This window comes from Procambarus clarkii, chromosome 32 (genome assembly GCF_040958095.1).
Source record: "Procambarus clarkii isolate CNS0578487 chromosome 32, FALCON_Pclarkii_2.0, whole genome shotgun sequence".
Classification (NCBI taxonomy): Eukaryota; Metazoa; Arthropoda; class Malacostraca; order Decapoda; family Cambaridae; genus Procambarus; species Procambarus clarkii.
In genome coordinates this window covers 30,356,927-30,375,700 of record NC_091181.1, presented here as the reverse complement: position 1 = coordinate 30,375,700, position 18,774 = coordinate 30,356,927, and the positions used below count along the sequence as shown (strand labels likewise).

The 18,774-nt window shown below is 44.9% G+C and overlaps 1 protein-coding gene across 1 annotated transcript in view; it reads right to left on the bottom strand.

The window, feature by feature from the left end:
- Nucleotides 1–5,098: 5,098 nt before the first annotated feature.
- LOC123759333 (proton channel OtopLc) overlaps nt 5,099–18,774 on the bottom strand; it is a 108,841-nt gene continuing 95,165 nt past the window's right edge. Inside the window, exons 8-11 of the mRNA XM_069335080.1 lie at nt 18,329–18,458; nt 12,355–12,496; nt 10,302–10,673; nt 5,099–8,778 (exon numbers count right to left, since the gene is read on the bottom strand). Coding sequence (XP_069191181.1) covers nt 8,470–8,778; nt 10,302–10,673; nt 12,355–12,496; nt 18,329–18,458 — 953 coding nt within the window. The 3' untranslated portion in view covers nt 5,099–8,469. The remainder of the gene's footprint in view (nt 8,779–10,301; nt 10,674–12,354; nt 12,497–18,328; nt 18,459–18,774) is intronic.

Sequence of the window (18,774 nt, the reverse complement as noted above, 5' to 3'; positions counted from 1 at the left end):
TCGTCAAAATAAGTGGTTCATAATAATCTAATTCTTGTTAGCATCCGCATATTCTGTCATTGTAACTACTGTGTTAGGGTCTCTGTACTTTTGCATTGCTTTAGCTGCTAATGTTTGCCCTAATGTGTGCTACTTTGTGGTAAGTGAAGTCTACATCTCTCCTTTTAGTAGTTATTTTTGCAACTTTATTTGCAATGTCATTCCAGGATAATCTTCTATTCTTGGCACCGAATTAAGTATTCGACGACCTATACATGTTTTACTGTTTGCGTTAATGTTAAATTTTGTGAACAGATGGATATTGTCACGTGGGTGCTATTGTTGCAAGGTTTCAGTTGCAGATTTTGAAACAAACTATTGTTGCAACAACACCGACGAGGTGGCTATGTTGAGCAAAAGCGTGTTCTAAAAGCAGCCCGTCCTCCAAACAAAGACCCAAAGTCCATTCCATGCACCCGCCAAACCCCGATTATGAATGAAAAACGGTTTACACACGACTCAACTGATGACGTCCGAACACTTCCGGAACAAGTGCTTCGCTGACGACTTTTGTTCGAACTACAACACTGTAAATGCAGCAGCCCGTCCTCCAAACAAAGATCCAAAAGTGATTCCATGCACCCGCCAAATCCCCTGTTTATGAATGAAAAACGGTTTACACACGACTCACAACTGCTGACGTTCGAACATATCCGGAACAAGTGCTTCACTGACGAATATTGTTCGAATCACAACGCTGTAAATGCTTCACCCACGTACTACAAATACAAATAATCACCAACAGAACCTAAACACCTAACCTAACCTATCCTATGCCTATATATACACAATATCCCAATATTTAATAATATTAATTTATACTTGAGAAAATTCCCGTTTTGAATGAACAGCATGTTAAAATTAATGAATGCGTCTGTGGGGTTGACCGCTGGATGTAATGGACTTGAGTCGAGGACGGGTTGCAGCGCAGCCCGTCCACCAAACAAAGACCCAAAAGTGATTCCATGCACCCGCCAACCCTCCTATTTATGACTGATAAACCAACCCGTCCTCGACTCAAGTCCATTATATCCAGCGGCCGACTTCACAGACGTATTCATAAATTTTTACATGTTCATTCAAAACGGGAATTTTCTCAAATATAAATTAATATTATAATATATTAGCATATTGTGCATATATATAGGCATAGGTTAAGTTAGGTGTTTAAGTTCTGTTTGCGATTATTTGTATTAGTAGTACGCGGGTGAAGCATTCATGGCGTTGTGGTTCAAACAAAATTCGTCAGTAAAGCACTTGTTCCGGAAGTGTTCGAAAGAAATCCGTCGTGAGTCGTGTATGAACCGTATTTCATTCATAAACAGGAAGTTTGGCGGGTGCATGTAATCACTTTTGGGTCTTTGTTTGGAGGACGGGCTGCTGGATAAACGGTTATCCAGCAGTCAAAGCCAAAGTAGCGGAAAAAAGATCCACTGCGATGTGGCACGAACAGGGCACTGGGTACGCCTCTTTCAAGCCTGGCAAAAACCTATCCAGAGACACTGCAGTCGCCATACACACACACCCAGACTTGGCTACAAGTGCTGCTGGGAGGTAATAATCTCAATACTTAAAGTGTCATATCTGTGGAACAGATGTAGAAAATGCCACTATTGCATTACTTACTGGAATGTGAAGCAAGTGAAGCCCTGTCCATCAAACTCAACATTCAACCAACAAGAGCAGCTGCATTAAATGCAAACTACACAGCGACTACATTTGTTAAAAAAAAACAGTTGAAGAATGGGACACACTAGTGAACACTGTGCATCTATATCCCCCACCAAGGTAATGTTATTAAAACAAGACTAAATCAGTGCGAAAAGAAGGAAACTCTACCTTCATTTAATACTTTGACCCAGATATCACAATAACAAAGTTATCGTGAATAACCCAACTTAATTACGGGCTCACTGTAGCCCGTGCTACATGGAAATTGTGTTCCGAGTAGTTGAATGTAAAACATAATCAAATGACATGAAGATACCCCCTGCAAGTTAAATTAATATGAACTGTGGCTTATCTGACAATCTGGCGAGGGGGGAAACACGCTAGAACCAAGAGCGTCTGTCCAACTATATTTCACCTTCCGCCATCTTGTGGTCCACTGAGGAGTGGACGCCCTCTGACAGTCAGCCCCTCATTACAAGATGTTCAATCAGCATTGAATAATAACTAAATATTCCCATTTGGCAATACCCTACTTGTAGCAAATATAAGAGTTTACGTTTCATTAACAAAATGTTTATATATATATTCTACCGGTTACCCATAATCACCAAATATATGAAAGTACTACTTTGCTGGTTGGAGGGATATTGACGACCCGCGGTCTGCCAACAGACAGCTGACATACCGTCTCCCGGAACAGATATTTACCTCCATTGTTTTTATATAATGCCTCTCTACCCAAAATATTACATACCTCCCTCTACCCAAAATAGTTTGATAAGGTTCGTGATAGCAATCTCATGAATTGCATAATATCCTATTGCATAATTTCATGAATGGAGAAAACTCCATCAATTCTATTGACCCGTGAGAGGTAGCTCCTATTTACTCGGTCAAACTCATTCATATATTCGTGTCTAAATTGCGATTGAAACTATCAAACGGTCGGACAATACTCTGTGTGCAACAGAGACTCCTAATGACCTGTGGCACATTTGATATATGTCATTGTTTATATGAAGATCTTTAAACAGCCCGTTCTCATAAACAAAGGCCAAAAGTGATTCCATGCACCCGCCAAACCCCCTGTTTATGAATGAAAAACGGTTTACACACGACTCACAACTGTTGACGTTCGAACACTTCTGGAACAAGTGCTTCACTGACGAATTTTGTTCGAACTACAACGCTGTAAATGCTTCACCCACGTACTACAAATACAAATAATCGCCAACGGAACATAAACACCTAACCTACCCTAACCTATGCCTATATACGCACAATATGCTAATATACTATAATATTAATTTATATTTAAGAAAATTCCTGTTTTGAATGAACAGCATGTAAAAATTTATAAATGCGTCTGTGGGGTCGACCGCTGGATGTAATGGACTTGAGTCGAGGACGGGTTGTCGAACCACAACGCTGTTAATGCTTCACCCACGTACTACAAATTCAAATATTCGCCAACAGAACCTAAACACCTAACCTAACCAATGCCTAAATATGCACAGTATGCTAATATATCACAATATTAATTTACATGTGAGAAAATTCCAGTTTTGAATGAAGAGCATGTTAAAATTGATGAATACGTCTTAGGAGTCGAACGCTGGATGGAATGGACTTGGTTTGAGGACGGGTTGCTTTAAAAGGGGTAGTCTGGTGGAACTGAACTCCAGGAAGAAAAAGAGTTTTATTTTTCAATCTCCATACTTCTTGTAAAAAGACTAACTTTTAACTACCTGGCATAAACTAACTTTACCGTAAACTTTACTTTTCCTGATGTTTTTATTAGCCATAATTTAGTTCAAGGTATAAGGTTAAGGTTTAGTCAAGATGTTTTGACTAAAAAAGTTTTTTTTAATAAGGAATAACTAGCCTTATTCCTTTAAAAAATGTTTAAGGAATAATAATTTAAGTTATAAAATTAATTTCAGGTATATTATTTGTTTAAAATAAAAGTGTAATATCAATTTAAGCTATAATATTAGTTATAATATTAGTTTGTTATAATATCAGTTATAATATTAGTTTGTTATAATATCAGTTATAATATTAATTTAAGGTATACAGTATTAGGTTATTATATTAGTTTAAGTAGTAATATTAATTTAGGGGTTAATATTAGATTAAGATATAATATTAGTTTAGGGTTCATATTAGTTATTCGTTGATTCTTGGCGTAACAGATGTGATGGTGACCACGGTATTTTACAAACCCACAAGACTTTCCCATAGACGCCAGAAGGTCTCACATACCTTTAGGTATACGGGTGACCCCTGGCTATGACCCTCCCCGCCAAGGCGAGCCCTTCAAGGGTGACCCGAGATGAGTCCTGAAGGATGTTTACCTTCCTCGAAGACATTAAGAAGTAATTATCAAAGTGGAGAGAATTATTTAAATGTCAGTCAACAGTGGGGGGTTCTGGGCACTCCGCCCCCCCCCAACCCCTGTGCCTGTGTAAGTACTGGAGCAGGTTGTATTAGGCTGCTGTTCAAAGTTTAGTGCTCCGGCACCTACAGTACGGTAATTAATATCTCCAACCCAGCAGCAAACTGGCATCCTTCACCCCCCATTAAAAGTAATTATCGAAAGTAATTAATTTTAGTAAGAGTGAAGGTGGTGGCAGCTAAGATTTAAGTTGCTGTAAGCAAGTATGCATTCAGTTTTAAGTTAATTTGAATATGTTATAACTGATGGCATTCTATTAAAATTATACGGTGTTATAAGTGATGGCAGCAGTGTGATCATGATTACAGCTTAGTAATCAAAATAATATACAAGTATCTTATATATTATTTTTATATTTTAACCATAATATGTAAATTACTTGTACAGGAATGATAGATCCAATAATTGCCAAATCTTTATTGACTTTTCCAGATGAATGTTGGGAAGCTTAGGGTCCGTAGCTAAACCATTCTTGTCCGCGCCTCGCCAGCAATCTGGTCTGGGTTCGATTCTGGCCGGAGAAGATTGACTGGGCGCCAAACCTTAATTGTTCACCCACAATAATTACGTACCTGATGGTTAACCCACTGGTGGGTAGTGTGTTCCAGAGAAAACTAGCAGTGTAAGGCCTACCATGAGCTCTGGGAAGGGACAGCTCTCCGCCTGCTAACAAGGAGTCAGAAGCCCTGTACTTGTACGTATTCACCTGTGCCAAAACGGTACGGCTAACCATCAACTTCTCCTCACTAGATGTTGTATTGTTCCTATGCTAAATATACACAGTAACTATCATGAACATATTTACTTATACATTTATGGCCATATGGCCTCGGTCAAACTCATTCAAATATTCGTGTCTAAATTGCGATTGAAACTATCAAACGGTTTCAGAACATGTATATTGCAAGGATATTACTGAAGGCTGTGAAGTAGGCTATATGGTGTTTTATTTCATAATTAACAATAATAAAAAGCCTATGTACATTACTAAACCCGGAACCCTCATTCAAACACAAAATTTGCATTAATTTATTACCGATACCAATACAGTCTATTATGAAGATGGACAATAAATAACAAATGTGTCTCACATAGTCAATAATATCTACATTATTGGCAACACATACACATCTAAACACTTTACATTTGGCAGTCAAACAGGCACACATACGTAACACTTTTGACTATCTTACACTAAAATTCCAAACAAATGCACAACAAACATTGTATCAAAGATCAACTATACGAACTAAAGCTGTATAGAGAGTGAATTACGTTAAGCAGATGGGAACCCTGCTCATCACTTTTGAAGTGAAGTCTGTGAACAAGTGGGCCACAACTTCACAGAGTCTGTATGGCTTCAACTTAACAACTAATCAACAATAATTACTAATACAATAACACAGGGGGATACATAATAAACAAATAACCAGCTGGTGACGCGCGAGGCGAGGGGAACACTACTGAAAACTACAACATCAACACGTTGTCCACACTGATGCCTCGACTGTGGTGAGGGGAGAAGAGGGGAGAGAGGAGGGGGGCAGGGATGTCTCCACCTCCGTGGTGACGATGGGAGGGTGACTACCCCCAGAGTGACGTTCAGGGTGACGGTAGGTGGGAGATCACCACCAGGGTGACGGTAAAGGGAGATCACCACCAGGGTGACGGTAAAGGGAGATCACCACCAGGGTGACGGTAAAGGGTGATCACCACCAGGGTGACGGTAAAGGGAGATCACCACCAGGGTGACGGTAAAGGGAGATCACCACCAGGGTGACGGTAAAGGGTGATCACCACCAGGGTGACGGTAAAGGGAGATCACCACCAGGGTGACGGTAAAGGGAGATCACCACCAGGGTGACGGTAAAGGGAGATCACCACCAGGGTGACGGTAAAGGGAGATCACCACCAGGGTGACGGTAGATGGGAGAACACCACCAGGGTGATGATGGGACGGAAAGTACCATCAGGGTGACAGTAGTAGGGAGAGCGCAACCAGGGTGACGGTGGGAGGCAGAGCACCACAAAGGAGAGGGAGACAGGGAGGGAGAGCATCATCAGCGTGACAGGTACAGAGCTCACCACCAGGGTGGTACCCCTGGTAAAGGAGACAGTGTGGCGCGTGGGTGCGTGTGCGTGTGCGTGTGTGTGTGTGTGTGTGTGTGTGTGTGTGTGTGTGTGTGTGTGTGTGTGTGTGTGTGTGTGTGTGTGTGTGTGTGTGTGTACTACGAGGTGCGACTTGGGTGCAGGCAAGAATCTATGGAAGGCACATATCATTTACCGAGGAACTGCAGATGGTTGAGCCACGGTGCCTTGCGGAACATCATGCTCTTGGTGGGGTCGTTGGCGTTGCTGGGCACCTGCAGCCAGCCCAGGACGAGGGGCGAGGCCTCTAAGTGGAAAGGGTTGAGCGGCCCTGACAGTTGAGGGTTAGGGTAAGGGCTCTCATTAGGGTGTTTACGGAAGATGATGTCAGTGGGGTGAGGGAGCAGGTGAGATAACCCCTGAGTAGGAGATGGCGGAGGGGAGTCAGTGTCACCATAATCGTACTGGTGAGTGGAAGAAGGCGAAGGCGTATATCTCTTCATTCTCCAAGAGTTTCGAATTTGTTGCCTAATGGGCGCTCGGTTAGGAAGCAGGGCACCGAGCCCTACGTCACCTTGATTTTTACGTTGGCGTTGTGGGTGCGGCGTGGGTGGACAGGTGTGGGTAGGCAAATGACGGAGGCGCCATGAATCGAAGGGATTGAGGGCATAGATATCGTCCTCCTGCCACACCTGACGTAGCCGCTGTAGCCGAGACCGAGGCCGCGGTGAAGCAGAGCCTCCATAGTGGGATGGACGGGAACTCTCTGTCTGAAATGTTCTTGGAGGTGACGACGACGGTGCCCTGCTCCAGGAAGAGCAGCACGAGCCTTCAGGAGGAGATACATGGCGCTGACGCTCGCTGTGACGTCTCGCTAACATATGTTCTCTGTAGTAAGCAGAGACGGCATTAGGCTTGTGACTGGAGTAATCGGCATTTTCTCGTCTCCTTAATGAAAACTGATTCCTCTTGCATTTCCTTGAGGTATTTTGCGCAAACCCTTCGGTCTCTGAAAGGTCTGAAATTCTGTCACTGGTGCTCTGTGTAGCATAATCACGTGACCTTTCTCTAAAGGAACGTGCCCTTCTACTGTGTCTCACACTTCCGTGATTTGGTGAATTATCTTGTAAGATCTGTTCTGGCCTGCCATGCCTTTCTTGGTTGCTCCGTTCTGAGTGTGAGCGTCTAAGGGATGTCGGGTGTCGGGTCTGTCGTTGGTTATGTCGGGAGGGTGTCACAGGTATGGGTGTCAAGTAAGAGCCACTGCTCGCCCCGGACTGCTGAGGGGAGCCCTGTCTACTAATGTCCCCTAGGCTGTCCGTACCGATGCGTCTCCAGTCTCCCCTTGTAGTGCCGGAATCTAAAATACTTACCAAGTTTTCACTTCTGCTACGCTTCTTCTTCACCCACCGGCGAAGCTTCTCAATTGAGGGAGCTCTTCTCCTGTCTTTTGACTTTAATCTCATAGTCTTATTGAGTAGTTTTCTAAGCTCATTTTGAACAGGTTTAGTGGTCATGAGGCAGCCCTGGTGGCCATGACCCACCATCAGTTCCTTTATGACTAAGCTACGCTGTCTCAGTAACGTTGAGCTGTCACCAAACATAAGTCTCCTCAGCTTCTGGTCTCTACGCTTCACTCGGTCTTTCATGTCATCATTGTGTTTACCTGCAGCTGGTGAGACTAGCGTCATGTGTGGTGTGTCGTGAAATACATTACTTGTCATCACTTGTGCAGCCCGCTGTACAGCAGGCTGCACAAGTGAGTCCTGAGAAAAGTTGTACAAGTCTAACTGGTCATTTAGTCGAGGGGGATTCATAGGGTCGGGGGTGAACCTTATCACCTGCGTCAGGACGGGGATGGAGGCAGACAAGCGGGAGGTGGCAGACGAGGTCTCGGAGGGAGAACTACCAAGACCTCTGCCAGGAGGGTGGCGGGAGCCAAGGGACACTGGAAGAGGAGGTTCACAGCGAGAGAAAGACTTGTGTAGAATGGAAGGGATGAGAGGGGCAAGTTGGTGAGAACAATGTGTATGTGAAGTGGATAGGCGTGAGAAAGAATCGTAGATATTACAACAGGTTAACGTTTGAGAAGCAGAATCAAGGTGTGTTTGGTGTGAGCAAGAGTTTGCGACACACATGGGAATATTTCGTGTGTTGGGGTTAAGAAGATGGGCCTGGCCACTTAGTTCTAGACTGGCTGTAGGTGACGCCTCCTAGGCAGCCTTAGTCCTGTACGTGTTCTTCCAGATCTCCACCAGTATGACAGCGGAGTGGAAGCGGTAGAGGATGAGGAGCGGGAGGGAGATGCGAGAGATGATGCCCCACGCCAGCACTCCGTAAAACCCGAACTGGAACTGCTGCGAGACACTCGTGTGTGTCATAAAGGTGTCCAGGATCCACAAGGTGATGTTGGCGAACAACAGGAAGGTGATCACCTGTCGACCCGGCTTAGTTAGCATCTGGTACCTGGAGGAACAGGTGCGTCGGCTTGCTTCGGCCACCAGCATGTCCTGGAGTGATACCTGCGGATGGGGAGAGGAAGGGAGGATCATGATACATAGTTAAGAGAGGAAGTATAATGACACAGTTAAGAGAGGAAGTATAATGGCACATAGTTAAGAAAGGGAGTATGATACATAGTTAAGAGAGGGGGGAATAATAATGATTCATAATTAAGAGAGGCAAGATCCTGATAAGTAGTTAAGAGAAGCAGGATCATAATACATAGTTAAGAGGTAGGACTAGGATACATATTTTTCTGCCAACTGGCCAACATGGTCATGCTGCAGGCAGGCTTAAATGACACACGTTGTTTACCCTCCACAACGCACACAAGTACTGACATACTTGCACGTTTGTTGCAACTATAAATCAAGGTTTCTATTGACTGTTGTTGCCTACTAGATATTCAAGATGTACAGCTTCAATTAAGGCTTCCTTGGCATCCTAATCAATCTCCTTACTAGAAAGGAGGGGAAGGGAGGGTGGGTTAGCTTAGCCCCGAGGAAAGGGACAATATAATGAAAGAGGGTTGTTTATGTTAAAAAGAATGCCAATTGTCCATTCATTAAACCATTAATACCACTCAGCATTAGAGGCCGGGGGAAGGATTGACAGGGCACCGATCCTTAACAAGAAGCACAACGTCACACTAGCAAACGGTCACAGCAGTGACTCCAGCGCTTCATGAGTCAAAGTGTACATAGTGGTCCTTGAGAGCTGTCATGTGTAGTACACACAAATACACTCACTTCTCATTTCACACCACTTGCACTCACTGGTATGGAGTTCACTTCTGCTCACCCACATTACTGCGCCCAGCCTGTGTGGCAGCTGCTAGTGATGTGACTCATTTGATCCTGAAAGGATATGATGCCTCACTTCTGTATGTCTTATTGTGCAATGGTCGGCTCTCAGCCACCCCTGCTCTCTTGTCTCTTGCACAATCATACACTTGCAAGTGAAAGGCATTACAACGAATTCACATCAAACAAATTATTTTAAATGGCAATAAATTAAAGCGAATACTTATTTTCTAATAATTGGCAGAAGTTTTAAGGTTGAAAAATCTGTATATTTTGAGCATCGATACACTTTTCCTGCCAGTTTTTACTTGGCTCTAACACCCCCGCAGGTGGGAGCTCGTCACTGGTCCCCCTCGTCACCAAAACACTGGCTCTCCACATGCCTACACATGTCAACAGTTTGTTCTGTTCCTCTCATCAAGTACATTTACCCTCGCTTCTACTGGAGATAGTTTTGGGTCAGATATAAAAATATATTTCACGTTTTACTTTATCCAATGATATATAATACATTTATCTTCATTATTGCTTTACTGTTCTCAGTCAGACTTAATATGCCCCAAGTTACTGCCGACCTCAACTCTGCCTATAGACTGATACCCAGGAATAATTACACACAACAAATATATATATACATTATACATCACATTGATGCTACACATGGCTAAATTACTCGTTGATGCCCCTGATTAAGATCTCAAGACCAAACAGCGAAGTGGAAACTAGGAGAAAGATCTCACCTGCACGAAGAGCAAGCCGTGGACGCAGAAGGTGGCCATGTACTCAGACTGGGTGTAGTTAATACCTCCCACGATCATTCCGAAGACGGCGAACACGTAGACGCCGATGATGGTAGACGAGAGGAGAAGGCGGTCGAGGTCGAGGGGCTTGGTGGTCGAGATGGAGAGCTTAGGGATCTGTAGGAACCCGATGATGCTGCAGATAATAGAGAGGGAGAGAATGATCATCTGAGTGCCGTTGCACATCCAGAACATCTTCGTTTTGAAGTCTTCTTGGTCTTTCATGACGAAGAAAATGATGAGGATGACTACGCCGCCCACCAGACACAGCAGGCCCAGGAAGAGCCCCTTGGAGGCCGACCTGCAGTCAACCTGTAACAAAATCAAAATGGTTAGTGTCCATGTGAAACTTTTTTTTAGATGTTCTTTGAATTTTTTTACGAATATGGATAGTAAGTCCTTCATTGCGGAAAATCATGGGGTTGGCACTCAAGGCATGACGAAGTCTATGGTATCATTAAGAGGAGTCTTGCCTCTACCCAGTGTCCAGCAAAGAGAGAGCCTCGCAATTTAATGAACCATAATTCTGCTGGCGTTGCTGGCCGACCAGATGGGACGACCACACTGAACCCAAAGAAAAATGGCAGGCAATTAGCGTGGGACCATACTTGCGTATCCATCATGGCAGCCACATACATCAACCTCTTTGTTGGTCAAGCAGAACTCCCGGCCACACACACACACACACACACACACACACACACACACACACACACACTAGAAAATGAAGGGACGACGACGTTTCGGTCCGTCCTGGACCATTCTTAAGTCGATTGTCGGACAATCGACTTGGGAATGGTCCAGGACGGACCGAAACGTCGTTGTCCTTTCATTTTCTAATATGTGTATTGGTCAACATACTTCAGCCACGTTATTATGACTCATCGCCTGCACACAGACATATCATTCAAGTATAGGGAAACAGATCACTGGTACAACTTCGTTCCAATAGGATCTGAGACCCTGATCCATGGAGAGCGAGTGTAAGGTTTCTTAAGGATCTTGGTTCCAGGCTCATCGCAACAATAAGACACCCAAGAGCGGCGAGCTTTCTTTTCCAGAGCTTCAGTGTGGCGATCCAGAGGGACTATTATACAACCCCTCTGTCTCGGGGATTATTATACAAGCCCCTGTCTCAGGGGGTATTCGAAAGGAAATCAATACCCTCTGGGCATGGCTGAAGAAACAGTTCAGCAAACATCCAGCAGGGGGGAGGAAGGTGGTTCTTTCCTTCAGAGCCCCTCCTTATAGCATGGAAACGAGGTAAATCCTCGAAGGATATTCTAGTTCGAGCCCAGTTCCCGGTGGACTTGAGAAGACCCCTTGAGCATCCTGGTCTCTCTCCTATAAAAAAAATCTGCATTTCATACTAGAACCTGCGGTCATGGGAGCCCTGTCGTTAAGTCAAGTCAGTGCATATATTGCACTTCTCTACGTGGATAAAAAGTGCTCAGTGCCGGTGTTCAATACGTCAAGGAAGGCCATTGCATACAAGAGAAAATATTGAAGCCAAACAACGGGATGAAACGCGCATCGGATGAAGCTGTTGTTACCGTTTTAGATTCAGCTACTCTGAACAAAATGTTCATGTAGCACGGGCTAGAGTGAGCCCGTAATTGAGTTCGATTATTCACGATAACCTTGTTACTATGATATTTGGGTCAAAGTTTTAAATGAAGGTAGAGTTTTCCTTCTTTTCGCACTGGTTTTAGTCTTTTGTGGATGGTGGCTTGCAAATTCTATGCAAGACAAGTAGTACATCTGGGTTGGGTGCTCTTTAAGCTCATCATGGTCCAGTCAGTAGTGCGTGTGCATGAGAGGTCCACTTGCGCAGGTTCGATTCCATTGTACGGCTTTAATACCTTCTCTTATGTTATAATTGTGATTTCATTGTGACGTACAGACAGGTCCCCGAAGAGCAAGGAAACAAGATAACCGAGAGGGAAAAGCTGGAAGACTGGCGCCAGGATGCGTCCAGTACCTCACCACCCACCTTCCAGTAGCCCTTCCTGACGCAGCGTTTGTCGAGGGTGGCCGAGTCCTCCATGCCCGTCTTGCCCAGACGACCCAGCTTCTTGAGCTTCTCCTTGCCCACGTTGCACCACATGATGTAGGTCACGGCCGCCGCTATCAAGCTGTAATAAGGCTCAGGTGAGTGAATGTTGGCTGGTGGTGGTGGTGATGGTGATGATGATGGTGGTGGTGGTGATGGTGGTGGTGGTGGTGGTGATTGTCATAATGGTCATGAGCGTAGTGAGGCTAATGGAGAAAGCTGCGGTGAAAGGGAAACTACAGCCACAGACTGATGGTTCAATTCTGGGTGAAGCACAGAACACAAGGGTAAGCTAGAGCCACAGACTGGTGAGTCTTGCATCAGGCGGTGCACAGAAAGGTGGGCTAAAACCCCACACAAACTACTAAACTCATGCATCATGAAGTAATTCGTAACTCAACTCTACTTAATTATAAACTAAAGAAAAAATAAGCTGAAAGGTAATTTCCATATTACAATTACTTAATCTCTATTGCGAAGTCATTAGTATTATTCAATTTCTAAGGAATTATTATTATTATTATTATTATTTAGGATAAAAATCCACACTTGTGTATTTGTGAAATTAATGTAAGGAACACAGACCTTGATAAAACACTCAGGAGAGTGAGAAACACTTGATGTAAATTCCTCACATATGTTTCCCAAATACACAAGTGTGGGCTTTATCCTGTGTTATTATGTCTGTGAGAAGACGTTACCATTACTAATTATCATCATTATTAACTAGAGCTAGATTCAGCTGAAGGATGATATTCATTCATCCCATTTTTACCTTATTCTAACATTAAACCTATTCTTGCCTTATTCTTACCTGTCTCTTACCTGATCTTCTCCTCTCATTTTACTCTCTTACATTATACATTTGCTCCTACCTTCCTGTCTTCTCTCTCACGACTCGATAATGGTCGAGGATGGGCCAAAACGTCGTCGTCTCTCCATCTTCTGGTGTGTGAGTTGGTCATCATGGTATTCGTGCTTCCGTTGCTGTTGCGTCTTAATCTCAATCCCAGCATCCTGCTTGTTTTACTTCGTACCTTGATGCCTGGCTGTGATGACCCACACACACCAGAAGATGAAGACACGACCAAACGCGTGTGGTTTGGTTGTCATATCTTCAGCCACGTTGTTGTGCCTCGTCGCCTTCCTGCCTAGCTGTCTCGGCCTCCGATCGCTGCTAACATCACTAAGGCTCACATAATTTGATCTATCCATCACTATATTATTTCTATGTTATACAGCATCGCTGTCTTTCCCTAGATTGAGAAATTTGTACTTCTCAGCGTTAAACTCCATTTGCTATTCTTTCGACCAGAAATGGAGTCAAAGTCTCTTTGCAGTTCATCCAAGATTTCTTTTGTATAAAGTATAGGTTAAGCCTTTGTGGCATCCACAAACTTGCTGATATTACTGGTCACTTCAGTATCAATGTCGATGATGTAAATTATTAAAAGCAGTGGTGAGCTCAATAAAGAGCCGTGCGGTTCACCACTAGTTCCCTTTATTCACTCCTATTCTACTCCATCTATGCTGACCTTCTGTTTAATTCCTGTTAACCAAAGCCATGATCCAGCTTATTTGTGTTCTATCCGATGCCGCGCGCTTCGATCTTCCTAAGTAACCTCTCACGTGGAACAGTGTCGTAGGCCTTGATGGCGTCCAGACATACAACATATTGTCACGCGCCTCTAATACACGTGAATAAAATGATGGCCACCTAAGCAAGACAATAATGCCACTTACATATATTCAAGGAATGTTATGACTGGCCAAGCAACCTATAGAATGCCACAGCCATACGAACAAGCCAGCACCAATACAATACTATAGACAGATTTGCAACAGAACAACCAACCATACACTATCATAACCAGACAGCCAGCCAAGCGACCGTACAATACCACAACCATACACAGGCTCATCAGCCACAAAAGAGTCAACCTAGCAACCATACAGTACCATAGCCAGCCAACCAAGCAACCATACAAATCCATAGTTAGCTAAATTAGCAACCATGCAAAGCCAAAACCAAACAAGCGATAGTACACTACCAAACCAGTACACGTGGACAAGACACCAGACAATACCACAGTCAAACAACCAGGCAGGGAGTGCGAAGACGCCTCCCCGCCGTCCACATAAGGAGGAACGTCCTTCTCGCCTTGATGACCTCTTCTTTTTCCTCCTCCTCCTTCTCCTCCTCCTCCTCCACTAGTTCTTTTCATGCATCCTTCCTTCCTCTCCCATTTCCATGTTCTTCACAGTCAAAATGGAACCTGCAAATACCACTGAGAGGACAAGCAAGGGGTGTCTGGTAGGTTCAGTGGCTTCCTTCTGACTTCTCAAACTGTTGGGGGTTCCTGAGGGAATAAAGACTTCACCTAACTTAAGTTATTTTTTGTCGGTTCTTTAGCTGTACGACGGATCAGTCATTCTGTCGGTACTTAAGAGTTCACAGTGCGAGGTATCAAGTCATTCTATAGTCGCTTTGATTGGCATTTCCTAGTGACCCAAAAGTCCCTGTACCTTTGACGTGCAAACATTCCAGTTTCTTCAAAGGGGTTTCAATCTTATGCGTTCAGAAGATCTGTATGAGCAGCAAGATCTATACAGCGTCGCCACGCTCTGTGAGACATCTTGGGCACCGTCGCTGGTGCGAGAAGAGGCAACATTCACGTCAATCAAGAGTTGTGGCCCCGACAAGAGTCACTGTAGCGGTGGCGCCAAATATGAGTGACAGAACACGACGCCGCACTACCCCCGCTCCGCACCAAGATAATGTTGCTCGTACACACACACCACACATTTTGAGTGAAGAATATGTACGTGAAAAGCCGAAACTTGTGGACAAGTGTGAGGACAGGGCATGCAATATGTCCGAGTTTTGCTTAACAAAACTATTACCGATTGATTGATTGATGAAGATTAAGCCACCCAAAAGGTGGCATGGGCATGAGTAGCCCGTAAGTGGTGGCCCTTTTGAGCCATTACCAGAATCATTAGCTGATACTGGAGATCTGTGGAGGTGCGACTGCACCCTGCGTGACGGGAGATGTCTCCCCCAACCATTACTGAATTAACTTCATGATTTTAAAACCATTCCATTGATACCACAGTTGCCAGTACTACAGACCTATTATCCTACAATACACTTGACACTTACAAGGCCCATATATCCAGTATCTCCATAGTTCAGTGATTTGAGTTAGTCGAATACTCGGTAACACAAGTCACTGTGATGTCGTCGTGTATGGGCCAAGTCACCACTGGCTGTATGCTAACTTAAAGGCATCAAGTCACATCATATTTATCTTATTACCGCCACAGGATCTTGGCCGAGCTATCCGTCGGCCCAGAGCCACGCTAACGGATGCGACTGGGCCACACGTGCACCCTCAACATTCTCAACATACTAGTTACTAGAAACTAGTAGACTGGTATCATTCAGCGACCTTGCCTTATGTAACAAACTATATCCCTTTAGGGTATATCTGGAAGTTATTTTAATTCGGTAACACCCAAGATTCCATAAGTGAGGGGACGGGTAAGGTACTCTAGGGTACCATGCGTGTGGTGAGAGTAAGGTACTCAAGAGTACCATGTGTGAGACTAAGGAACACCAGGGTACCTCCATGTGTAAGGAATAGGCAAGGTACACCAGAGTACTATGCGTGAGGGCTGGGTAAGGTACGCCAATGTACCTTACGTACTTAGCGTCTGCGTACGCCAATGTACCACGAATGAGAGAAGGTACTCCAGGGTACTACAATCTAAAGTACTATGGACAAATGGGGAACCGTTAAGCTGGCCCCGCTGCACCTAGATCCGGTCAGGTATTGGGTGTCAGGCCTACCAACCTCTGGAGGGTTGTTAAAGACTACACTAGAGCTCACTGACCCACCTACAAGTATACTCTAGTCCTAAACGTCGTCCAGGACTCTTTAAGTAAACTCTCGGTGTACAAACACTGAGAAGTTGAGTACACCTCTCGGAGTATACAGCCGTAGATGGAGCGCCGGCAGCGCCAGACCTGACGGTGGTCGACACCAACACTAATAAGAACGAGTACAATATAGCTAACTTCGACTCGGTATTTTTTTTAAGAAAGTATTATATTTATGATATTAGCAAACGCGGCAGTGAACACCGAAAACGAGTACAAGGTCTGACGTACGGGTCGAAGTCTACCAGACGAAGTCACGAGGACGGGTTGAAGTCTACCAGAAGCAGCCACGAGGACGGGTCGAAGTCTATCAGAAGCAGCCACGAGGACGGGTCGAAGTCTATCAGAAGAAGCCACGAGGACGGACCAAAGTCTACCAGAAGCAGCCACGAGGACGGGTCGAAGTCTATCAGAAGCAGCCACGAGGACGGGTCGAAGTCTACCAGAAGAAGCCACGAGGACGGGCCGAAGTCTACCAGAAGAAGCAACGAGGACGGGTCGAAGTCTATCAGAAGAAGCCACGAGGACGGGCCGAAGTCTACCAGAAGAAGCCACGAGGACGGGCCGAAGTCTACCAGAAGAAGCCACGAGGACGGGCCGAAGTCTACCAGAAGAAGCCACGAGGACGGGCCGAAGTCTACCAGAAGAAGCCACGAGGACGGGTCGAAGTCTATCAGAAGAAGCCACGAGGACGGGCCGAAGTCTACCAGAAGAAGCCACGAGGACGGGCCGAAGTCTACCAGAAGAAGCCACGAGGACGGGCCGAAGTCTACCAGAAGAAGCCACGAGGACGGGTCGAAGTCTATCAGAAGAAGCCACGAGGACGGACCGAAGTCTACCAGAAGAAGCCACGAGGACGGGCCGAAGTCTACCAGAAGAAGCCACGAGGACGGGCCGAAGTCTACCAGAAGAAGCCACGAGGACGGGTCGAAGTCTACCAGAAGAAGCCACGAGTACGAGTCGAAGTCTACCAGAATGAGTCCAATCCTAAGTTAGAACCCAAAGAGTATTGCCTAAATTCTTAAAAGTACCTCCACAGGCCCAGTCATGAACGTCATGCAGTTGATAAATGTGCCCGTCAGGTTAAGAGGGAGAGAGAGCTAGGTCACGCCATGCACCAAGGGGAGAGGAGAGTTGGTGTGGTGGTGAGCGTGGCCAGGTCGGCGCCACCACGCCACCCGTCCCGTACTGGTCTTAAGTCTTAACAGTTAAGTCTTTACCTGGTGTTAGGTCTTAACAGTTAAGTTTTTACCTGGTGTTAAGTCTTAACAGTTAAGTCTTTACTTGGTGCTAAGTCTTAACACAAGTTAAATACCTAGTCTTTACCAATTTTGTTATTATAAATTTTTGTTTACAAAAACACCATACACATAAATCATAGTACTATTTCTTGTATTAATTTATAATCAGCTAAAATGAACAAAACCTTCATAAATAATAATATATATTTAGAATGATATTCTAGTTTGGCTTCTTATGGAAAAATTTCTAAATAACATGTTACTAAATCAGAAAAAGTTAAATTAGACCACAACAAATTTTTGCTGACGGTGTAGTCAGCTTTTGACAGGGTGAAGAGAGCGGCTGAGGAGGAGGAGGAGGAGGAGGAGGAGGAGGAAGGAGGGTAGAGGATAAGGATATAGGGAAAGGAAGAGAGGCATGGAGAAAAGGAGGAAGAACTCGCTGGAGCCTCACCTATACTGGACGAGGAAGGGAAGAGAAGAACTTGCTGGAGCCTCACCTATACTGGACGAGGAAGGGAAGGGAAGAACTTGCTGGAGCCTCACCTATACTGAACGAGGAAGGGAAGGGAAGAACTTGCTGGAGCCTCACCTATACTGAACGAGGAAGGGAAGGGAAGAACTTGCTGGAGCCTCGCCTATACTGGCCGAGGAAGGGAAGGGAAGAACTTGCTGGAGCCTCACCTATACTGGCCGAGGAAGGGAAGAGAAGAACTTGCTGGAGCCTCACCTATACTGGACGAGGAAGGGGAAGAGGTAGGGCTGAGCGTCGGTCCACAGGCGTCCGAGGGTGTTGTTCTGGAAGCAGGAGTACAGCCGCAGCACCTGCTCCGCCTGCTGCGGGACCTCGCCTGCTGGCTCTGTACCGTAGTACCAATAGCATGTTAAAGAGGTGGGTGTGCTTGCAGGGACTCACACTTAGCTCCTGGGTCCTCGACTTTCCACATTTAATTAATTAGTGTGACTGTTCCCCAACTCCTTTTAATTTCGATTGTTTCTAATTTTAAACTCGATCATGGAATGTTCAGCTACTTCTAAATCCCAATATAATTGAAACTGAACACTGGCTGTGTCTCCCCTTAAGCAGACATATAACTACAAATGCTTTAGTTATTACCCCAGTAATATAGGCATTGCCTAAAAAGAACTTGCAGAGAAAGCAAGCCAAACGACCGT